This window comes from Hakea prostrata, chromosome 2, assembly GCF_041222555.1.
Source record: "Hakea prostrata isolate BN-2017 chromosome 2, UWA_Hpros_2, whole genome shotgun sequence".
NCBI lineage: Eukaryota > Viridiplantae > Streptophyta > Magnoliopsida > Proteales > Proteaceae > Hakea > Hakea prostrata.
The window spans coordinates 64,639,326-64,660,699 of record NC_142601.1 but is presented as its reverse complement, the minus strand read 5'-3'; the positions used below and the strand labels follow the sequence as shown (position 1 = coordinate 64,660,699).

Genomic DNA, 21,374 nt, shown 5'->3' with positions numbered 1-21,374 from the left:
GAGTTTTCCTGTGGATCCTCCCCTCTCTCCCAGTTTGATTATCTGTGAATTTTTAACTTGGGAGAAATTTTATATGATTAGGGATGTCTTAGAATTCGTTTCTAATTAGGAAAGAAATTGTAGAATTGTCTCGACTTCAAAATACTAATTCAGTTAGAGTCCATATGCAACTGGTATTTTAAATAAACACAGGATTCACATCCTCCGTTCCCTTTTAGAATTGTGTTATGTGGCGTTTAAGTAATCCAACGGTTATCTAATCCAAACTAAATTTGTATTTTATTTTAACTCTAATTTTTTGGGTGACCGTTCAATTACTTAAATGCCAAATGGCACAATCTTAGGAGGGAACTGTAGGAAAAAGAATTACAGAAGATGTGAATGCGATATCCACTTTGACACAGTTATTAAGGAGTCCATATACAAGTTCTTCATCATTTCCTCTTTTTCTTACAAATTGACGGTACTTTTTATATTTTTTGTAGAGAGAATTTTTCCTCATTCTTTTTTTTTTAATTTTTGGTTTTTTAGATAAATGTTAAAGAGGTATGGGTTAGGATGTTCGACTTCAACTCCAAGAAGTTTTCTCGTGTCAAAAAATTCAAATGAAGTTCATTAGATGTGAGTCATGATAGATTTTAGTTGAATGCTACATGTATATTTAAGCATGGAACAATTTTTAGCGAATTTCGGCAAAATATTGTCGAAATTCGGTGATTTTGCCCCCCGGCAAACCAAAACCAGGGGGCAAAACGAGATCGGAGATATCGCCAAGAATTTCTTGCGATACATCGGAAATTATTATTATTATTATTATTATTATTATTATTATTATTATTTTGCGATTTTTATGTTATTTCTTGCACTTTTTAGACGATTTCTCTCGATTCTATTCCAATGATTCAAGACTCAAAAATTAATATGTTAAATGTAATTAGGAGGAGAATCTACATAAAATAATTTATAGATAAGAAGACATTTTATAGCAAAATCTTCAAGATTAATGAGCAATCTTACCAACTATATTATAATGATTTAATCTTCAAAAGTCAACATGCCAAATATGCTCATGGAAAATATATACATGAAATAATTTATGGAAACAATTTAAATTATTAATGCATTTTGTAATAGAATCTTCAGAGAGATTGAGAGAGATTTTTTTTTTTTTTTTTGGTAAGGAGATTGAGAGAGATGGATCATAGGAAGAGATTGAGTGGGATGGAACATATGAAGAGATTGAGAGAGATTCGGAGAGAGATCGAGAAGAGATTGGTGAATCTTCCAAATTCGTCATGAGAGGGAGGAGATTGAGAGAGATTGAGAGAGATCGAGAGAGATTAAAACATGAATCTTCCAAATTATTTATATTACTATTATTTATATTTATTACTAAAAATTAAAATATCATAAATATCCCTACAAAAATAACTAAAGAAGAAGAAAAAGAAAAAAACACTAAAAAACTAATGGAATTTAACAAAAAAAAAGAAAGGATAGAAAATGGCATAAAATGATTTGCTAAAAAAGAAGAGTACATGGTTTTTTTTTTTTTGCCATTGATGGGCCGCCCCCGTTGGGTGAGCCCCATTTTGCACCCAAGCGATCGCCTGCTAGTTGAAGGCCGGCTTTATAATAGTAGTATGATATATATATATTCGCGAGATTATACTAAATATGCAAGGTTAAAAGTATATTGTAATTTAATAGATATATATTATTTTTTTTTTTGGTACTGATGCTTTTTTAATACTATAAATGTAATACATTCTGCAAGGGTCAAACTCAAGATCTTTCCACTGAAAAGCATTGATCTTTACCATTCAACCAACCATGCATTGGCAATTGTAACCAATATTGATACTTATTGGTTAATATATTGTATCGTGAGATACTTTAAACTTTGGATATGACATTCGAAAGGCCTTAAGTTTTTCATGAATTTTCTTCCAATGTCTTCGTTCACATCATGGCTGGATAAATGAATAGCCATAGGTAAAACCTTTGACGGTAATTCATTATTCTCATTTATCATTTAAAAAAAAATAATATCATTATTCTCACAAGTTTTTTGGCCGATACGGAACCTAGAAACCGATATATAAAGAAGGAGGATCGACTGTCGAGCTCGGTAGTGTGAGCTTGTAACCCAAGTAGGGACGTTAAAGGTGATGGAATATTGGTTCAATCCGAGTTGGGTGGGGCTCTAGAAGCACAATATTCTAGCTCGCTCGGTCCAAGTTGAGAGTTGAACCATGAGTTGTGGGCGAAGGCTTGCAGTTCATGGCTCCTAGAGTAGTGGGCAACGCGTCAAGCTGGCTTCACAGAGCAGCGAAAACCACTCGCTCTTGACAATGGAAGGACCACGAGCTGATGTGTCTAGGGCCCACTGTGCCCCTCAGGCTGATTCCAATCAGACCATCACTAAAAAAAAAAAACCAACGGGGGTTGGTCCAAGTGGTAAGCAACTTGGTTCGCTTAAGCAAGGTTCCGGTATTGAATCCTTGTGGATGCAAAAAATTCTCGCTGGGAGACTCACCTACCACAGCCAGGTGTGCGACGCGGGTCAAACCACCGGTTTATAAAACCGGGGGTTGGCAAACCCAAAAAAAAAAAAAAAAAAAAAAAAAAGAAAAAGGAAAAGAAAGAAGGAGGATCGACTTCTTATATAAAGTTTAGAGGACCAAAAGAAAATCAAAAAATTCTACCCCAGAAAAGAAAAAGAGAAGAATAAATAAATAAGGTACTGGGCCGACTCGGGCATTTCGGATCGGTTGCCGATACAGATCGATCAGACTCAGCAGCCGATGTTGAAACGGTCGGCCAATCCAAGTAGATGCCTCAAACCGCTCTCTTCATAACTTGTATTCCCATTTCCCTCTCTCCCGGTGTCTGAATTCGAGCAAAGATGACGATGGGTCCTCCTCCACCGCGGAACCCTAACCCTTCCAATCCTGATTCGGAGCCCAATGGCGACGATAATTTTGGAGTTCCGATGGCTCCTCCTCCACCGCGAAACCCTAACATTTCCAATACTGAAACGGAGGAGCCCAGTGGCGACGTTAATTTGGTAGTTTCGATGGCTCCTCCCCTGGAGAGAGAAACGTCTGTAAACCCTGAGCCTATACCTACCTCTGATTCCACTCCAAAAGAAGCACCTAACGTTGCAGTTCCTTATACTATTCCACTTTGGAGTGAAGCTCCCTGCCATCCTTTCTACGTTGAAGTTCTCAAAGAAGGCCAAATTGTTGATCAATTCGATGTGTAAGTGATCTTCATACCTTTAGACAGGTCTTCTATTCATACTGCACTAGGAGGAACGCGAATAGTCAAAGAAAATCTATGTCTTCAGCTCACTTTCTCTCTTTCTTCACTCCTGCTCTGATTACGAATGCTACCTGAAATGCAATAAAAACCAATTAGGTGGAGTTCTACAAATGCGCTCTATAAAAAGAGAACCTAAGTTTTAGAATCAGTAGGTGGTTGAGGAGAAATTGCAATTGGTTGATGATATGAGCACACAAATTTTCCCACTGTGTGCTTGAATAGCAGCTGTATTAAATTTTTAAATCATTGATGATGCAGGTCTGAAAAGGGAGCTTATATGTTTGGGCGCGTAGATCTTTGCGACTTTGTCCTTGAACACCCAACTGTTTCCCGATTTCATGCCGGTAAATTTATTTTCCACTGTTATGTTTTGAAGTTGGTTATTTTTTTTGGAACATGAGCTTTATATATATGGGGAGGGGATATTACATATGCCATCCGCATGGGTCAAATCACCACTGATCAATATGAGTCTTACCACACTACCAATCTACATTGGCAAAAATTTGGTAGCTTTTATATAAAGTGGATGGGGATATTACATATGCCATTAGCGAGAGTAGAACCCACAAGTTCTTCACTAAGAGATGTTGGTCATTACCATTCGAGCAACTCTGCATTACCATTCGAGCAACCTGGATGCCTAGGCGACACCTTGGGCCACTAAGTGACCGCTTTATCGGTTTAAAAAAAAAGCGATGGTCGCTTTGCGATTGTTGAGATAGCCCGGATGCTTAAGCGACACTTTGACAACTATGCATGTGCAACTATCATGAACTATCAATTGCAGTAACTCATATATAAAATGCTAACTTGGGGCATGAGGCTCCTGCAATGGCAAGGTTTGGGAGGGGAAAATACAATGCAGATTTAACCTGTGCTTTGCGGGAGAGGCTGTTTCTGACTCCGAGTTCTGAATTTGCAAGTCCCAACAAACAGGTTGGACCTCTCAGTTAATAATCTAGTAGTGAAGAAATACAAGCCGTTAAATAATCACTTGACTTGGGGCTAGAAAGTTCCCCTGTTTTTTTCGGGTCAAACTTAGCTGTTTTGATTTGATACTAAAATGAAAAATCCAAATAAGGCACAATACCACTAGGTAGTGTGAGAAATCACAATCATGATTTGTCGTCATAGAGAGAGGTATTTGTATATGTAAGACCGAGTTTTCTTGCAGGCTTTACAATGAATGTGTCAGTTCACCCCCCTTTTGGATTTTGTTGTTTTGAGGCCATATGACACAACTATTTGGTAGGTCCGCAGACTTTCTAGTGGCGGGAGCTTCATGCATTGTGTATGCCTTTTTTCTTCCATCCCCCCAGGTTTTAGGCCCACATGTGGTGTATTTCTATTTGATGGATCCAAAGAGGACTGGACTGGGTTCTTTTGGTCCCCAACTTCTAGATCTTTTAAAAGGTCCGAGGTCCATGGATGTTAACTTAGTGTAGATTAGCACATAAATACTGTAGGTCTAATCCAGGCACAAATTTAAGAACAAATTTAAATTTTATGCCATTAGAGTTTAGAAGGAGAACCGATTTATTTTTATGCCTAGAAGATCCATGATAGAAGTTTTTTTTTTTTGGGATGAATAAATAATTTAATAAACTGAAAGCAAACAATAGCACATACAACAGGGGGGAGAGGGGGAGGGAAAAGACTAGTCAAAGAAGAGACTGGAAAGGGGAAGAGAGGCTCCAAGAACTAACAATTAGCCTATTTCTTGGAGAGTTAGTAAAGGGGGATGGGGGGAGAGAGAGAAGTCTAGAAGAAATAGGGGGATGATAGAAGTATTTTCTTGAGGTTTATAGAAACTCTTAGAGCCTGCAAAAGGAACTTATATAATCTTTGGCAACCAGGAAAATGTTAATGATTGAGTCCCTTAGAGAGCATAGTTGTCAAAGCGTCCGCACCTAGGCGGCAAAGCAGTTTTTCAACCGCTTAATTGACACCCAATCTGCAAAGGAATTCTAAGGCCCAAAGTGACATAGAACCTATTTTTGCTCTGGGGGTGCTGCCCCCACACCTCCACCCGTGCCCGTTGGTAATAGAATGTGAAGCATAAGCCGTACTCAACATCAAGAATCAATAAATCCGTAAATGCCTAGGCGAACACTTTGACAACCATGGTTTGATGAGATGAACTTATGTTTGTGTTCTTTTTTTGAATAATTTTTCATAATTATGATTCTTGAATGCTTGTTTTTTTGGGATGAATGTGACTATTGAATATTTGCTTAACTTATTATAGAAAGTAGTTGTATTGAAAAGTAGTTATATTTAAAAATTTTGATCCAACCACTTTGGTCGCCTTATTGCCTCCTAGGCGCTGCTTTGTCGCCTAATTGCCTAGGCGGAGCCCCAATCACTTTGGGCGCCTTGCCGCTTTGATAACTATGCTAGAGAGCTCGTTTGGCATGTCATAGGGAAAAACAAGGAGCTCAACTGTTACCTGGATGTAGTTAAAGGACATTATGGGGTAGTGGTGATGAGTGTCAGAACTTCAGAGTGGCCAAAGTAGTGAATTCCCAATTTTGGTTGGGTTACATCAAGGATCAGCTCCTAGTGCGTATTTGTTTGTGCTCATTATCGATGACTTAACCAGACACATCCGAGGTGAGGTCCCTTTGTTTATGCACTTTGTTGATGATATTGTTTTGGTACATGAGAAATAGTGAATTTAATGTGAACTGAGAGATAAGGATAAAGTTTGGAATCAAGAGGTATAAGGATAAGTAGAACAAAGACGGAATATATAATGTGTAACTTCTGAATCCAGGAGAGGGGATGAAGTGGCAAAGCTTGAGGACAGAGAACTACCACAAAGCGAATGCTTTAGATACTTGGGCTCGACCATTAACAAAGACTGTAATATAGAGGATGATGTTGCCAATGGAATTTAAGTAAGATAGATGATATGGCCCATATGGGGAGGTGCTTCAGGAGTGTCATGTGAATGCTTGCCTCTTAAGCTTAATGGGAAATTGTACAGGTTTGACATTAGACCAGCTATGACGTATAGATTACAATGCTGGGTAGTTAAGAAGAGTAAACCATGGTCTTTAAAGGACCACTAGTGAAATACCACATTTAGATAGTATTTGGTAGGAAGCTGTGATATTTTTGTAGACAAGATGATGCATGGATGCTTCATATTATTTAAGGATCATCGTATCCACTGTGTAATAGGAACCTTTTCTACCTTTACAGTCAGCAAATTTTCCCAGGTCTGCATCCAACTGCCACCAAATCAGTTTAAGAGTGTAATGTATCATTGCTAACATTCATCAAGTCACTTTTAGTGATCAATTAAATTACTTCACACCACTTACTAATCCATGGAACTGCCAAACCTGTTAGCAATATGTAATTCTAGTCTGCAACTTCAAGTAATGAAGTACTATTTGGAGTCTAGGATTCTTACTTCTTTGCCTCCCTTCGTGATAATCCAAATTCAATCCAGATTTACTAGAGTCTGCCAGATTCTCTCCTAGGCTGAGAAATGGCTATTGGATTAGCTACTTTGGATGCCAATCTGATCTCTATCTTTTGAAAACCACCAGGTCTTAAGACATGGAGTAATAAACATATAGAAGTTAAACGTACTATGACTGGAACTGGATACGCTTCATGAGAAACACAGAGCAATGTTGTAGCATTACATTCAAATGTATGCTAAAATTATGTCATCTAGTGTTCCTTCTTCAAAATTTCTATATTTGATCATGTTGTCTAATCAATCATTTTTGTTCTTAAGACAGTTCTTCAATTCAAGAAGGATGGAGATGCTTATCTTTTTGACCTTGGCAGCACGCATGGTACTTCTGTTAACAAGAAGCAGGTACTTTTTGGGGCTTGTTCTTTGTGTTTTATATCAACATAAGATTGAATTCTTAACAAATTGGCATAATGTAGGGTAGTATGTTATGTCAAGTTAGACTATTGAAAATTACAGTCCAGGATGCTACACCTATGGTAATAAACTTTCATGCCATTGTTGGCAAATCTTTCCTGCAGTCCTGCAAATATAGGTGTGGAATAGACAACATGATAAGAGACGTATCCAGATCCTCCAACTTGGGGGGGGGGGGGGAAAGACAGATAGAATCAAGTGTCATTTGATTCATTTTTAAGTACTTCACCACGGAAACTTATGTTGTTCTTGAAGCGTATGCCTTCTTGCATGGCTCTCCTTTATGTTCGTAGCGTCAATTATAACTTTTTCTTATTTCGGTATCTGGGATATAGTCAACTGGTTTTCCTAATAGTTCTTATATGCTCTCAGTTTGGAATCGTTGTTGGATGCAATAGGGGAGGCCTACAGCAGTGAGGAAGACTGATTGCACCTCAATAGGATTGAGGGCTGAAACCAGCATCTGAACCTGCTCTGTTTAGGGATTTTGGGTGTCAAAGGGGGAAGTGGCTTTAGAGTTTGTAGGTCTCACTTGGGACTGTGGATTGATGACAGTGATGAGGGGGTGTGGGAAGGGCCTGGATGCAGGTTAGGACATATTCTGGTGGTTGGATTTGAATCCCGAACTTTTAGGGCATTGAGAGATTCTAGGGAGCAATGATTAATGCGGTCCAAGGGGATTTTGGGGCTGGGTTTTGGATTAAAGGGAGGTATCGTAGAGGGGGTGATTCTCTTAAAATATTAATGGATTCTGATCGGTGGAATGTCAGCAGGTTGAAGTGGCAGGCTTTTAGGTTGTTAGGGCTGTAATGGAGGTCGGATCTTGATTGGGAGGAAGGGACTATAATGAGGATTGAAGGGGCTGCTGTGAAAGGTTTCCTTGATGGAATTATTACTGAATCTAATGGAGAATAAGGATGGGATGCTTAGGGTTCATATTGGGTTAGGGTAAACATAAAGTTGAAAGGAAAAGAAGGGTGAAGAAGCAATTGATGGTGTCTTCAACTGGACCTGCTATTGTTGATGTTCTTCAATGGCAGCAGATTGATCAATGGGGTAGAAGACTGTTTCAGAGTGAAAACAGGGCGTGGATATCACTTGCCAAGGTTCCTACTCCAGCAGCTTGGATACAACTCACCATGTAGTTCACACTTGGATGTTACCAAGTTCAGTCTAGATATGATTCTCTAAACAAGATCCCATATTGGGGATTGAGGGAATAGCATTAACTACTTTTTGGAAAAGTAAAATTATCAACGATCTAATCTGTATATTCTGGGGTCAAGGCATTGAAACAGCCTCTCAGGAAAAATTGCTGGGTTAAGGCTGCATAGGGAAACTGCCCTCCTAGCTCTGCTTGTGCGGAAGTGATGTATACAGCCCCCAGGCAGCCCCAAAAGAGCCTAGAAGGGACCCAAGCCCATCCGAAATAGGGCTGAATCTGACCATGGGGCAAAAGGATCATTTCTCCCCTAGAATCGAGTCTATTTAGTAGGGTTAGTTCATAATTAATTCTGATTTTTAATTTTGGTTTTATTTTCTAAATTGGAGTCTTAGTGATTAAGTAAGTGTTGTTTCCTTTTATTAAGAGTCTTTGAGTTGTAAATTAGGAAAGGGTTATTTCCTAATAAGGAGTCCTTATTTTTAGGTGCTAGTCTATTAAGTTTGGGTTGCTTAGCAAGCAACCGAGTTTCCTTATTAGATTCCAGGTCATTTGTTTCAGGCTATAAATAGCCTTTCTAGCGTAAGTTATTTTTAATCTGGATTAATGAATTGATTTGAGTTTGTGAATTTGGCTTTGGAAAAGTCGTGGGATGCCCCTTGGAACTCTGCAGCTGGAATAGAGTGCTCTTTTTTCTAGTTTTGAGATTCCTTCATCATCGTCTTCAAGCTCATCTGCAGAATTCCAGCAAGCTTACCTCAATTCATGTAAGTTAAGACATGTCACCCCATCCCCTATAGTTGCAGCCATTCCCCAACCCACACCCTAAGCACAGTAGTTCTTTTCCTCCTTTACTTCTTTCCACGTTTTCAGTCTAACTCCACTGGGATTCCCTCAACCCCAGCCCCAAAACCACCCATTGTACCCTCATTAGGGTCTCCTAAGCCTATGAAACCTAGTCCTAATCTTGAAAACCCCAAAGCAGCCCTAATTCTGGTGTTCAGAATTTCTGCACCTCATCTTCTTCTTTGAGAATAGTTGCAGAATTTTTAGAAGCTTTGTTAATCCCTAAGTCAGACCTTCCAAACCCCATTAACCTTTCCAAAACCCTTAGTCCTAAATCTGAAACATAAAACCAGCAAAGTCAGAGGCCAGCCCAAAAACCCACTGGCTGAAACTTCTGAAGCCCTAACCCAATTCCATTTGCATTAGGATTCCAATTTCGAACCTAACCTCAAACATCACTTTGTTTCAGATCTGTAACTCAATCACAGCAGGTTTGAACAGCAATCCTAGGCCCATCCTAGACCCTAACCGAAACCCATTCCCAAAACCCTAACCCTAACTGAGTCCCAGTTGGCCAAGGACTGGAATTTCAAAATCTAAGTTGAATTCTTATTTAATTTCAGACCTGAAATCACAATCCCATTGGCCTTATAACCCCTAAAGCCCTTAGCCAAAGCCTCCATAAAATTCAAGTTGAGTGCTGGAATTTAATTAGAAGATCCTGAAGTCTAACCCTAAACCTGGGTTTACATCAGGAAGCCTTAGCAACAGGTTTTGCCATTTCTCTTCCCCCCCCCCCCGCCACAAAAAAAGAAAGAAAGAAGTCTGTCTATTCTTTTTCCAATCTTGGGGGTATAGAAAAAGGGGGCTGACCCCAAAACTGACTTGACTTACATCTAGCTAACTTGGGAATGACTTGTCTACCTTTTAGGCTACTAAAACTGACTAGCAGATTACTTCAGCAATTTGGTCTTGCATGAAGGGCCGTTGATTACATACTAATATACAATATTGCCTTTAACTCCAATTGGACCAAGCTACTGACATAAAGCAAACTAGCTAATAAGTGATTTTCATACTTAGCCTGTCTAACCTCTTTCTTGGCCCATAGAAAGGCCCGTTTCAACTTAAACCCATTGCATTAAAGGCCTATAGCTTGTATAATCCAACCCTAGGCTTATCTAAGGTAACATTAGAGCCCATTACAGTGGTGGATCTGCATCAAAGCCTTTGTTGGTTAAGTTGCAGTGGATGGTGGATCACTGAAAGTACCGCATGCCAGTGAGATGACATACTGTACTATATAAAATTTTAAATTTATTTTAACTAACTTAGCTTTATTTTCTTTTCTGGTAGGTACAGTTGTTTCAGGCAGACGGATGTCGGTTAGGAAAGAAAATGGATTCATATTCAATTTTAATGCTATCTTCAAATTTTGGATTTCACCAAAGGTGCTTATGGCCTCCTATCACTTGGCTACAATGGAATTATTGCTAAATAATTTGTCAAAAATTGGAAGATCTACACAAAACTAAAATTACTCTCAGTGACTGAATAATTTTATTTAGTTGATACAAATGTTGTGCATCAAAAACTGCAAATAGCCTGGTACTTATTGACTAGACTAAGGGGTTGTTGTTACAAATTTAGAGCTATGAAGGTATGCTTTACTGTAGACATTGTGGGGGGCAGTCATAGTAACAACTAGTAACACCAGTAGAAAAAGGACTTAGTAAAGATCTGATTGCCTGAGGGATATCATGACATAACTATTTTTGTTACCTTCGATTTTTTTAGAGAACAGGTAATGGGGGACAGGAAAAGTAAAGAAGGGAAGAAGAGGGTAAAACTGAGAAGGTCAGTGTTGCATGGGCAAAATAGAAGAGTTCTCATCAGGCAGAAGGGTGAGTGCTTGCACACATAAGCACAAGTTTCATTCTATAATAAATCAATATCAATACCTTGGTTACAAAGCATATAACTAACTAGAGAAACAAAGTTCAGTAAACTAGCCATTTAAAACTAACCAGAACTACTCTTTGGTCCAATAAAAATATCTGCTTACATAATTATCACAATAAAATAAATAATAAAATCTCAAATATCTACTAGACTAAAATCCATATCAGGACTTTGTTCTCGATTTGGGTTCAGAACCAGCTTCAGTTTGGCCCAAGGTTACATTGGTCTGAGACTGTGCTGCATCAGCAGGAAATGGCTAGTACTGGTGGACAAAGTGAAGATGCTCAGAGTTTGTGTTAGTTGAGTACCAACAGACTTGAGGGGAAGCCAGCCTGTTAGACATAGGTCAGAGTTGGCATCAAAAGCCTCAACAAATGAGTAGTTGAGATCACATAATGATATGGAGAATCCAGGAAAAGAGAAATCAAGATTATGCACTAGTGGAACTTCACCATGGAAGAAAGGAGACAAATGGGGGAGTGATGGAGAAATAGATTAAGGGAGCTTAGGTATTTGGAAAAATGAAATGCGTCCAAGGTAATCTACTGACTCATTCCAACTCCTGATGACTTTGTTCTTGAGGAAGGAGAGCAGAGATGTCCAACGTTCGGGGTAATGTCACGGATTGGGTACGTAGGAAATGACCCCACCTTGGGTGATCCATATCTCACACATCTTTAAAATTTATATCCAAGAGGAGGCTGTCCTGTTGGAACTTCTGTTTGAGTCCTGGGATCTAAATAGGTATTTATAACTCGGGTTTTTATTCTGGCTAGATTCTGTTTTGTCCAGCTGGGAGGTTGCTGCTGTTTCTTATTTTTCTCTTCATTTCTGTTTTCTCTTTTCTGATATCTATATTTAGTTGGGGCCTTTCGAGCATTTTATGGTCCACTCCTTATTTTTCTGATTTATATAAATTGTAGTTTGTGCATTCTATTGCTTAAAGTGGTTGATGTTAAAATTAATAGTAACAATAAAAGTTGAAACTGATTGGTGGCCATGAATAAGGGAAGCTTTGTTTAAATCTATCAGAAATGGTTAAAAATATTTACCCAATGATTCTTTAATTCCATGCTTTTCCATATTTCTGTGTCTATTTGGGCTGGAATGTGAGACACAAAGGAACTTGCCATGTTCCTGCATGCCAAATTTATGTTCTGTGTAAGATGTCTCTGCACAGATGGCTCAGCTGTCTGCTATGCTTGTGAAACTAGCTGTTCTTTCGAACCAAATAAAACAAAAATTCATCAGAGGACGGCTGTTTCTAACTGATGGATCGTAATTTATTCATTCATTGAAGATTTTGATGATGTGTGAATTGGTTCCAATTTGTCTTGCTATTGAGCACACTGGATGCCACTGCTGTAATGGATACCTTGTTTCATTTGATTAGGTGAAGAAAAAGGTGTACACAGAGTTGCACGTTGGTGATGTTATACGATTTGGCCAGTGAGTTTAGTTTCTGAATTCTTTTCTTTTAAATTTTTTTGTCTTGTTCCTCACCACCTTGAGTTATGTCTCCCTGTATTACTTTCGGTTACATACTTTGTTAATTGTTCTCTCTCCTCCCCCACACCCGCAAAAAGCAAAAAGCCAAAAAAAAAAAAAAAAAAAAAAAAAAAAAAAACTGATGGGAATTTTAAAGTGAAACATAGACTTTTCATATTATTGTTATGTTAATTGTTCTCAATTTGAAATTAGAGAAAGAGTTAATTTGCTTCTCGAACCATAATTCAACTGACACATTATGAAAACTGAAGATTAGAAAGTGATGATATTTTTTGACTCAGGTACATGATGTAGGCCAGCCAAGTTTTGATTATGAGGAAAGATTCTGATTCTAATGCAACTCTTTTCTTGGTGACACATGAAAGTTGCCCAGTCCCAGTAGTTTCAATAGCTTCATATTAATTGGCTTCCTGTGGGTTCCACAAATTACATTCTTTTGGGGAGCCCAGATTCTTTTATTTTATTTTTCTTGCAAGCTCCAATAGACTTTGAGAAGACCAGTGTTGTCTTGAGACTCTGAAGTATGTGGATGCAGTAAGAGAGCAGTGAATTAGTGAGTACTTGAACTTGACTACCTGAGTATCCTGGGAAGACCATAATATTTGAAAGAAGAATGGGAGATCATTGTAAGCAACCCATTTTGCTAGGAAAGTGAGAAAGTCTTTATGTCCCCAAATTCATTTGCCAAGTTGATAAAATCCACATTATACAGGTGGACTGTGTGCACTTGTAACTCAACAACTCCATAAGAGGAAAGGCCACGTGAGTGTTTGGGCTGCTGGGGAGGCTGTGGAGACCAAGTAGGGGAAATTATCTATTTTTTGTGGATCAGTTGCTCAGTTGGGCAAGTTTTTTCCGAACATTATAGTTTTGCTTCTGTTACTTAAGTCTTTGATAAAAAACATATATTTATAAGATCTTATTGGTTAAATTTTCTATAGTAGTCTGGAAAATTTCCACCTCAATGGTTTCTATTTTTCTTGCACAATAATCTATACAAGAACAACCATAGCCTTTATATATATATGTGTGTGTGTGGACACGCGCACACAGACACAACAGATGGGTACGCGTGCATGTGCAGATGTGCTCCTGTTGGCAAGTGAAGGCTGTATCTTTGCTTTTGCTTCCTTAGCAATTGTTTCATCTTTCTTGGGGTTCTCTTTTCTCATCCGTTTTCTTGTATTTTACTATTCTTGGTTACAGATCATTGCCATATAGCAGTACCTTATTTTTCTTTAATTTTTCTACTTCTATAAAACGTAATAAATGCTGCCATTTTGTCAGCCGCCTGATGTTGGATAAATTATCCTGGAAGTTCTTGGAGAATCCATGTAGCCGACCCCATTTAGTTGGGAAAAGGCTTATTGTTGTGTTGTTGTTGAAAACGGCTGCCTTTGTGCAGCCGCCTGATGTTGGGTAAAATATCCCGGGGGGTTTTTTTTGCACGGGTGTTAAAGAAAACACTTTTTTGCTCAAGGGGGGTCCAAAAAAGTATTAAATCCCAGAACAAGCTCGAATCCTAGTCTAATTGGTTAAACACATAGCCCAGTAGGTTGTATAGGTCGTGGCTGATAATTGATATGTTTCCTAATGTAATGTGACTATTTTAAAAGCCCGTACATGATGGTCAAGTGGGCCATACGAATTTAGCTAGTTGTATATAGTCCTCGAAAGTTTTGAGGTCTTGGGAGATATCAATATTCAATAGTTTGGTACCATTGTTAGTTTCAGAATACTTTCAAAATGCAAATCATTGAATATCTTGGAAAGAGTGACCATGTAGGTCCTTAGAAATGAACAGGCCAGTAATTTAAGTTTAGGTGGAAGTCCTAATGAGAGTTCAGAACTTTCCCAGCCAATCTTTCAAGGTTGCATGGAAACCTTTTGAAGGAAGTTAAACAATTGGATGACATATAGTTTTATGATTCCTCTGTGAGAGAAAGACTGCAGTGAAATGTTAGCATGGTTGGTGAAATTCTAGTGTAGGCTTGGGGGTGAGACTAAGTCATATGTATATATTTCTTACTTCTTCCTTTGTTATCATTGATTAGTTGGTTGTTTTATCGCCTCTCTTTAATACTATGCCTTTGAAGATTCTGATTCTGTTGCAAGGACTGAACCAACATCCCATTGGTTGATTTGTTTTTTAATGATAACAGGAACCTTAAAGGTCCTATAAATATAATGCCATAACCCCTGTGGCCACCTGTGGGTGAGTCAAAATTGACAGCAGTCAGAGCGTATCATGGGTGATACTTTACACAGAAATTTGGGACTGAATGATGTAAACCCAGATCTAGGGCTAAGGGTATTTTGGTAATTTTTAAATATAAGGGCTGCCCAGGAATTCCAGCAAAAAAGAGGTTAGGTTCAGGGTGTTTAGGGTATTCTGCAGCCCTAAGAAACCCTGCTGTAACAGTAGTTCATGTCTGAAAATTTTAACTAAACTCAAAACTAGGGTTAGGGTAATCGGCTAGGGTTAGCAAAGGGCCTCCTCCTGCTGCCTTTGAAAGTTCAGGTCTTATTCTAATGGTTCTGGAGCATGGGAAGGGTCTGAATTGTAAGTGAGGGTTCAGACTCAGAAGTTTTGAACTTGCTGAAATTTCTAAGTTTAAAAATCTGCAGAATTTTTCCTAAGGAAAAAGATGATAAGCAAAAATTTCTGGGCGAAGGAAACTAGGCTGAAGTGGGAAATTAATAATAGAACTAAATCCTAGGGCTTGGTGTGATCTTAGGGAAGGGGAAGAAGAGGCTAAAGGGGCTGGGAGGAGGGGTTAACAGGGGGAGGGGTCTACTGCTATCGCAGGGAAGAAGGGGGAGGGGAGGGGCCTTTGGATGCCAGGGGGAGGGGTGGGGTTTGCTGGAACAGAAGGAGAAGAGAGTGAGAGATGGTGCGATGGGGGTGGGGATGTCCTTGTGGTGACACGCAAGATGGGAGGGTGGGGAGGGTCTGCGTGAGAGGGAAGAGAGGCGAATGGGGCTGGGGGTGTCACTTACTTGTGAGAAGCTTCTGAAGATTGTTGATGGCTGCTGTGAATCTGGTACAGCTGCTGTTTGTGAATGAAAAAACTCCGTTTTAGGTTTAGGTAATAGTGCTTCTCTTTTCCATCTAGTGTTCAAATTTGTCTCTCTCTTCTCTTTTCTTGGTACTTTGAGGAAGGTTACGAAGTAAAGGAAGGCCACGAAGTAGGAGCCCGTGGACCTAGAGTGCTTGAAATCTGCCGTGGCCCTTCCAAAGAGAACCAAAACTGAAATTACATAGAATGCTAGGCTATTTATAGCCTCCTTCAAAAGACTTAACTTAGGTGAAAATTCTTAATAGATGAGGATCCCACCACTTGACCAAAACTCTTGAATCGGAATCTAATTACTTAAGGACCTTGGAATCTACTAAAAGACATATGCTAATAATTATACTTTAAGTTAACTTAAATAAGCACATGTTGAATTCTTTTTCAATTAAAACTCATGTGCCTAATTTAAGATAACTATAGACCCACAAAACTTTTTCTAATAAAAAGTAAACTCCTAAGACCAAACCCAACACAACTCAACTTACTAATTTAAACTCAAATAAAATTCTGAATTAATCTGTAAATAATTCCAGACCAAAAAAGGGGGCAAAAATGCCCAAAATACCCTACTAAGGGGTTTGACCAGGTTAGGATGACTTCTTGGAGCATCCTGGTGGCCCCCACTAGAGGTTTCAGCCTTGGGGGGGGGGGGGGGGAGGTCTCTGTGTTCGCATCATTGATTAATCTGCCACATAGCAGATATTAGGTCCTACCAGCAAACTTCATAAGGTCAGACCAATTACAGCTTATTCATAGGGTTCTATGCTTCAAAAAGTTTTAATTTTGCATGTATCTTAAGTGTGTTCATGTGTCTCTTTGGCTTATCTTGTGTTTTTCTAATACTAATCTGAAAGCCATAGTTTGATAAACTTACTGTTACTCAACCTTCACAACTTGCTTGCTGACACTAAGTGGATGCAGTTGACATAGTTTAATTTTGCTTGCTTGCTTACTGACACTAAGTGGCGTACTAGTCATAACTGAAATGTTCATTGCAGTTGAATGGATGTAATCTCTGTATTCATAAAGATGCCAACTGAATAATACTGTTTTGTGCTGGTGGATCTTGCTCTTCTAATTATTGCTTTGGATATGGTGCCTTGCTAATCAGTGAAAATTAAATTATATATGGGGACATCGTTATTTTAATGTAATGGACACCTACCTTGGTTCTTGAAAAGTAAAAGAAAGAAAGGGGGAAAACAGTGAGTTATCTGCTACAGAGAGTTGATGTTGCTGTCCTGCTCAAAGTTCACTGATATTTGAACTAGGCAGTTTCCCAGTTTTGATTTCTAATAATAGTGCTCTTTATCCCTTCCCCCCGCCCCCACCAAAAAAGAAAAAAAAAAAAAAAAAAAAAGAAAAAAGAAAAAAAAAGAAGAAAAAAGAAGGAAAAAAACCAACTCCCCAAGAAAAAAAGGGACAACAATGCAATAGTGGTGGTCTTTTTTTTTCCTTCTTTTTTCCCGGGTTGGGGGGGGGGGGCTGACATCACTTTAGTGTATGTGTGTGTGGTGTGAATATATTTATTTTTTTCTTTTTTGGTATTTCTAATCATCTTCTGCTTTATCTGATTTCTAACAGGTCGTCTCGATTGTATATATTTCAAGGACCATCAGAGTTGATGCCACCAGTAAGACTTCTGTATCACTATGATTTGCTAGTGACAAGGCTTTGTGTTTGATCCCTATGACTTAATCCTTTTAGATATGTTGTTTCTAAAATATACATCCCTATGGCAAGGCTCCACCCACACGCGCGCTGTGTATGTATATTCATTGTTCCACTTAAGTTTCTTGTAGGATGGGATTATGTTTTCCCTCAGCTGAAGGGCCTGCTGATTCCATTGTGTTTTCTAATTCCATGTCATGCCCAGTGTAATCTGCTTGCGTTGACTACATCCCTCAAGACTTTGATGCTCACATGTATCAAAGATGCTTAATACTGATTGATTTGGCAAAGTTAAGGACAAATGCAGGCAGTGTAGTTAGATTCATGGTGCCAAGATCTCGCGAGATATCTCGCTTTTTCAAAGAAGTGAGATAGATGGAGATCGAGAGCAGAGAGTTGGGATATCTCGCTCATGATCTCGCCATATCTCACTTTATCTCTCCTAGATCTCGCTGAAACTCTCAAATTTTGCCCTTTTTTTTGAGGATTTCAGCTGCATTTTCACTTGCAACTACTTTTAGCACATCTACAACATCAAAGGAAGATCAATTATTCTCTGTTTATCTTATGAACTTAGGATTTAATGACTTATATAGAGCTTCTAATGGTTGTATAATTTTATTATTCTATTCCTAAAAATTGAAATTGTGATACTCATGGATGGAATTTTGATGACAATTAGGTTATTTGATGCATTTGATACACTTGTTTTTCATTTATATGCCTTAAAGGTTCTATATTACATGTTGTATAACCTTGCATTCTCGAATCCTACAACATTTCGGTTTCACACTATGGGTAGACTTTGAAATCATACTTAGGGTTGTTTTTTGACAAATCTAAGGCCACAAAGGTGTTTAAAAGGCTTTAAATATGCTAAATACCAAGTTTCAACCCAATTGAGACCCTAAAACCCATCGAGTTGACGCCAAAAAATCGCATGTCTCAATCGAGCTCTTGCCGAGATGGTTGAGATCTTGGTTTTTCAATGTGGCGAGATCTCGCTGTCGAGCGAGATCTTCTACCATGGTTAGATCTGAGTTACATATTTCAATAAGAATTCAAGAGCATAGTTGCTAAGGCATTGACTAGGCATCCATGTTGTTTTCTGCAAGATATGGGACTACTACGGATGCTAGGTATTACCTTCTGGCCTTTACGCCGTAGGCTTTATATTATATCAGCTTTGACCCTTCATTAGTTTACACTGATCTTTGTTTATTGTTTTATTTTTATTTTTTATAAATATGTTTATATTATATCCTTGGATTTGTTTGTTATATATTGGGTTTTTCTTCTTAGGTCATAACAATCATAATTAGATTATATTGCATTGACACAACTCCAAGATTATCTATACACATAACATGTTTGTACTCTTGTTGCTGCACCAACATGTCTGGTAGGAAGCAAGGATTAAAAAATCCATGGTGAGCAAAGTTGTGACAGGCCAAAAACCATAATTTGGTATTTTTTGGGTAAAATTCAATATGAGATGGGCTGCTGAAAACTGGTAAAAATATTGAAACTGGTTGAAAATACTGAAACTAGTTGAAGCTACCATGGTTGGTTGAAACTGGTTGAAATTTGTTATTTATTGGTTGAAACTATCAGAATCTCCAAAATATTGTTGAAACCACTGGAAACCTGTTAAGACCTGGTTTGGTTTTTTTTTGGGACTCCCTCAAGGTTCCATCTAAATGGGATTCGTTTTCCTGAAGCCCTGAAAACTTAAGAATCATCTTCATGATTAATCGTAATCAGTCATCGGAACCTTTTCTCCCTAGGTCACATTTGGTCCTTGGTGGAACAATAAACCTTTGGAATGAACAAATAGAACATCATGTGTATTTTCTTTTTAAAGTAGTATCTGTGTTTTGTTACTTCAGTGAATCTGCTCTGAATAAGTTCATTTGTCTTATGATTTATCAATCTTGGACGATCTCTAGCCATAGTTGCATTTATGCGTATATGTCGAATAAAAGATGCATACTCTCCTGTAGGTAGTTTTCTCTGTAGTGTGTTTCAAGCACTGCTTTTGGACTAGAATTTTCTTAGCATGTGCTGAGTTACTTTCGCTTTCTTATTTTCTGTTCTTTGCGGCGACATAGTGGGAGTAATATTTATAATGTGTTGATTTACTGTATTTTTTCTGATTTTTTGTTGATTGAAGTGACTTATTGTGGCATCTGTCTTGTAGGAAGGTGATTTAAAGAGTATTCGAAATGCTAAGATTAGAGAGGAGATGGATGATCGTGAAGCTTCTCTATTACGAGCCAAAGTGGAAGCCTCTCTTGCAGATGGTATCTCCTGGGGGATGGCTGATGATGCAATTGAAGAGAATGAGGTTTGGAATTTTGGGGACTTTCCAATATGTGTTTTGTGGGCTTGTGATGGTTTCCAATGAAGTGCTACATGCAATGATTTACAGCATCTTTTGAATATTTGATTGTGCTCGAATTTAGAAATTTGTATGCAAGATTTTTTGAAGGTCTTTTACCCCTTAAGGGGGGTGGAAAACAAAGTAATTCAGGTGCATAATTTGTTTGCTATCTCAGTCTTGATCTTCATTGGTCTTCAAGAAAGCGAAAAATAGTTATTGATGTTAGGTGAATGGAGAACCTGTCCTGTTATGCATCTTGGATTTCTTGTGTAGCAGTGAAGAGACAATAGGATGCAATTGTTTGTTGTATATGGTCTGCCCCAGGCAAACTATACTAATAAATAGGGTTCTTGATCATTGCTGCGTTTAACTTTTCCATTTTCATCAACTCTGTTTTTGGACCATGTTTTCCTCGGTCCTTATTTTTTCTTTATTTCGTAAGGTAAAGATGTAGCTTTCCGTATTCATTTACTTCTCCCTTTAGCTGAGTTTGATTTAAAATTTCTAGGAGGATGCTGAAGAAGTGACTTGGCAAACCTACAAAGGTCAGCTTACCGAGAGGCAGGAGAAGACCCGGAGTAAAATTATTAAAAGAGCAGAGAAGGCAAGTGACTGCTCGCTTTTAAAATTTTCACTACAAACATGTAGTTATCTTATTGTAATTACTTTATTTCCGTTATCTTATTGTAATTACTTTATCTCAGTGCTTAACTATGCTTTCTTTTTCCCTGCCTAGTTGGTTGTGCTTAATTTTAACTGTGACTCCTAATCTTTACACTGAAATTATTCATGCTGCTTCGCTTATGTTTGCCTCCCTGTCCACTGTCCACCACCACCCCAACCCCCAGCCCCCCAAACATGCACCAAAAAAGAAACCACCCCTTCTTTCTGTGGCATCAATATGTCCCATGAAAATTGCGTAATAAGTCTGAAGATACCTTCTAAAGGAGCTTCCTCATTTTCCATTGAAGAAAAAGATGACTTCTTTAAAGTGCATTGGTTCTCTCAAGATTAGATATTTCGTTGTAACAGGGTTACAACATCTGTTCCTTTATCACAACGTTATTTGTTAAAATATGTTGAAACATTGTTGATGGAAATTTCTTTCTGATGATTATCTCATGCTTTTCCTGTGAAGTTTGTTCCATACATTACATAACTACTACTGCTTTTTGGGGCTATAGATTGCTAATATGAGGAAAGAGATAGATGCTATACGAGCAAAGGACATAGCTCAAGGTGGGTTAACGCAAGGCCAGCAAACTCAAATTGCTCGAAATGAACAGAGAATGTCTCAGGTCAACCCTCTACATGAAAAGTTTCATAATGCGTCTTATTGGTCACTTTGCATTTTGATGGGTTGGAAGTTAATTTGTATATATCCATTGAACAGATTATGGAGGAGCTTGAGAACTTAGAAGAGACCCTGAACGAAAGTATCCAAGAAAGTATTGGTGCTCGTGGTGGAAAAACAGTTCGTGGGAAGAACAAAGGAGATGTGGAAGATGAAGAAGAACTTCCTAGGTAATCACCTTGGTAGCCCACTGCTAGAATTTTATTTGGTCATTCTTGCTGCATATGTAA

General features: G+C 38.3%; 1 protein-coding gene and 1 non-coding gene across 3 annotated transcripts in view; both read left to right on the top strand.

The window, feature by feature from the left end:
* The first annotated feature begins 2,121 nt into the window (after positions 1 to 2,121).
* LOC149025714 (signal recognition particle RNA) lies at positions 2,122 to 2,426 on the top strand. The gene has a single exon (XR_016171969.1).
* A 454-nt stretch (positions 2,427 to 2,880) lies between these two features.
* LOC149025713 (SMAD/FHA domain-containing protein) overlaps positions 2,881 to 21,374 on the top strand; it is a 29,352-nt gene continuing 10,858 nt past the window's right edge. The window contains exons 1-9 of one of the 2 annotated variants that reach the window (XM_089145927.1): positions 2,881 to 3,264; positions 3,586 to 3,671; positions 7,089 to 7,168; positions 12,544 to 12,599; positions 17,321 to 17,369; positions 19,608 to 19,754; positions 20,299 to 20,394; positions 20,975 to 21,088; positions 21,184 to 21,314. In XM_089145927.1, the coding sequence (XP_089002053.1) occupies positions 2,909 to 3,264; positions 3,586 to 3,671; positions 7,089 to 7,168; positions 12,544 to 12,599; positions 17,321 to 17,369; positions 19,608 to 19,754; positions 20,299 to 20,394; positions 20,975 to 21,088; positions 21,184 to 21,314 (1,115 nt within the window). In that variant the 5' untranslated portion in view covers positions 2,881 to 2,908. Of the gene's footprint in view, positions 3,265 to 3,585; positions 3,672 to 7,084; positions 7,169 to 12,543; positions 12,600 to 17,320; positions 17,370 to 19,607; positions 19,755 to 20,298; positions 20,395 to 20,974; positions 21,089 to 21,183; positions 21,315 to 21,374 lie in introns of those variants that run through there. The other variant, XM_089145928.1, reaches the window with a different exon arrangement.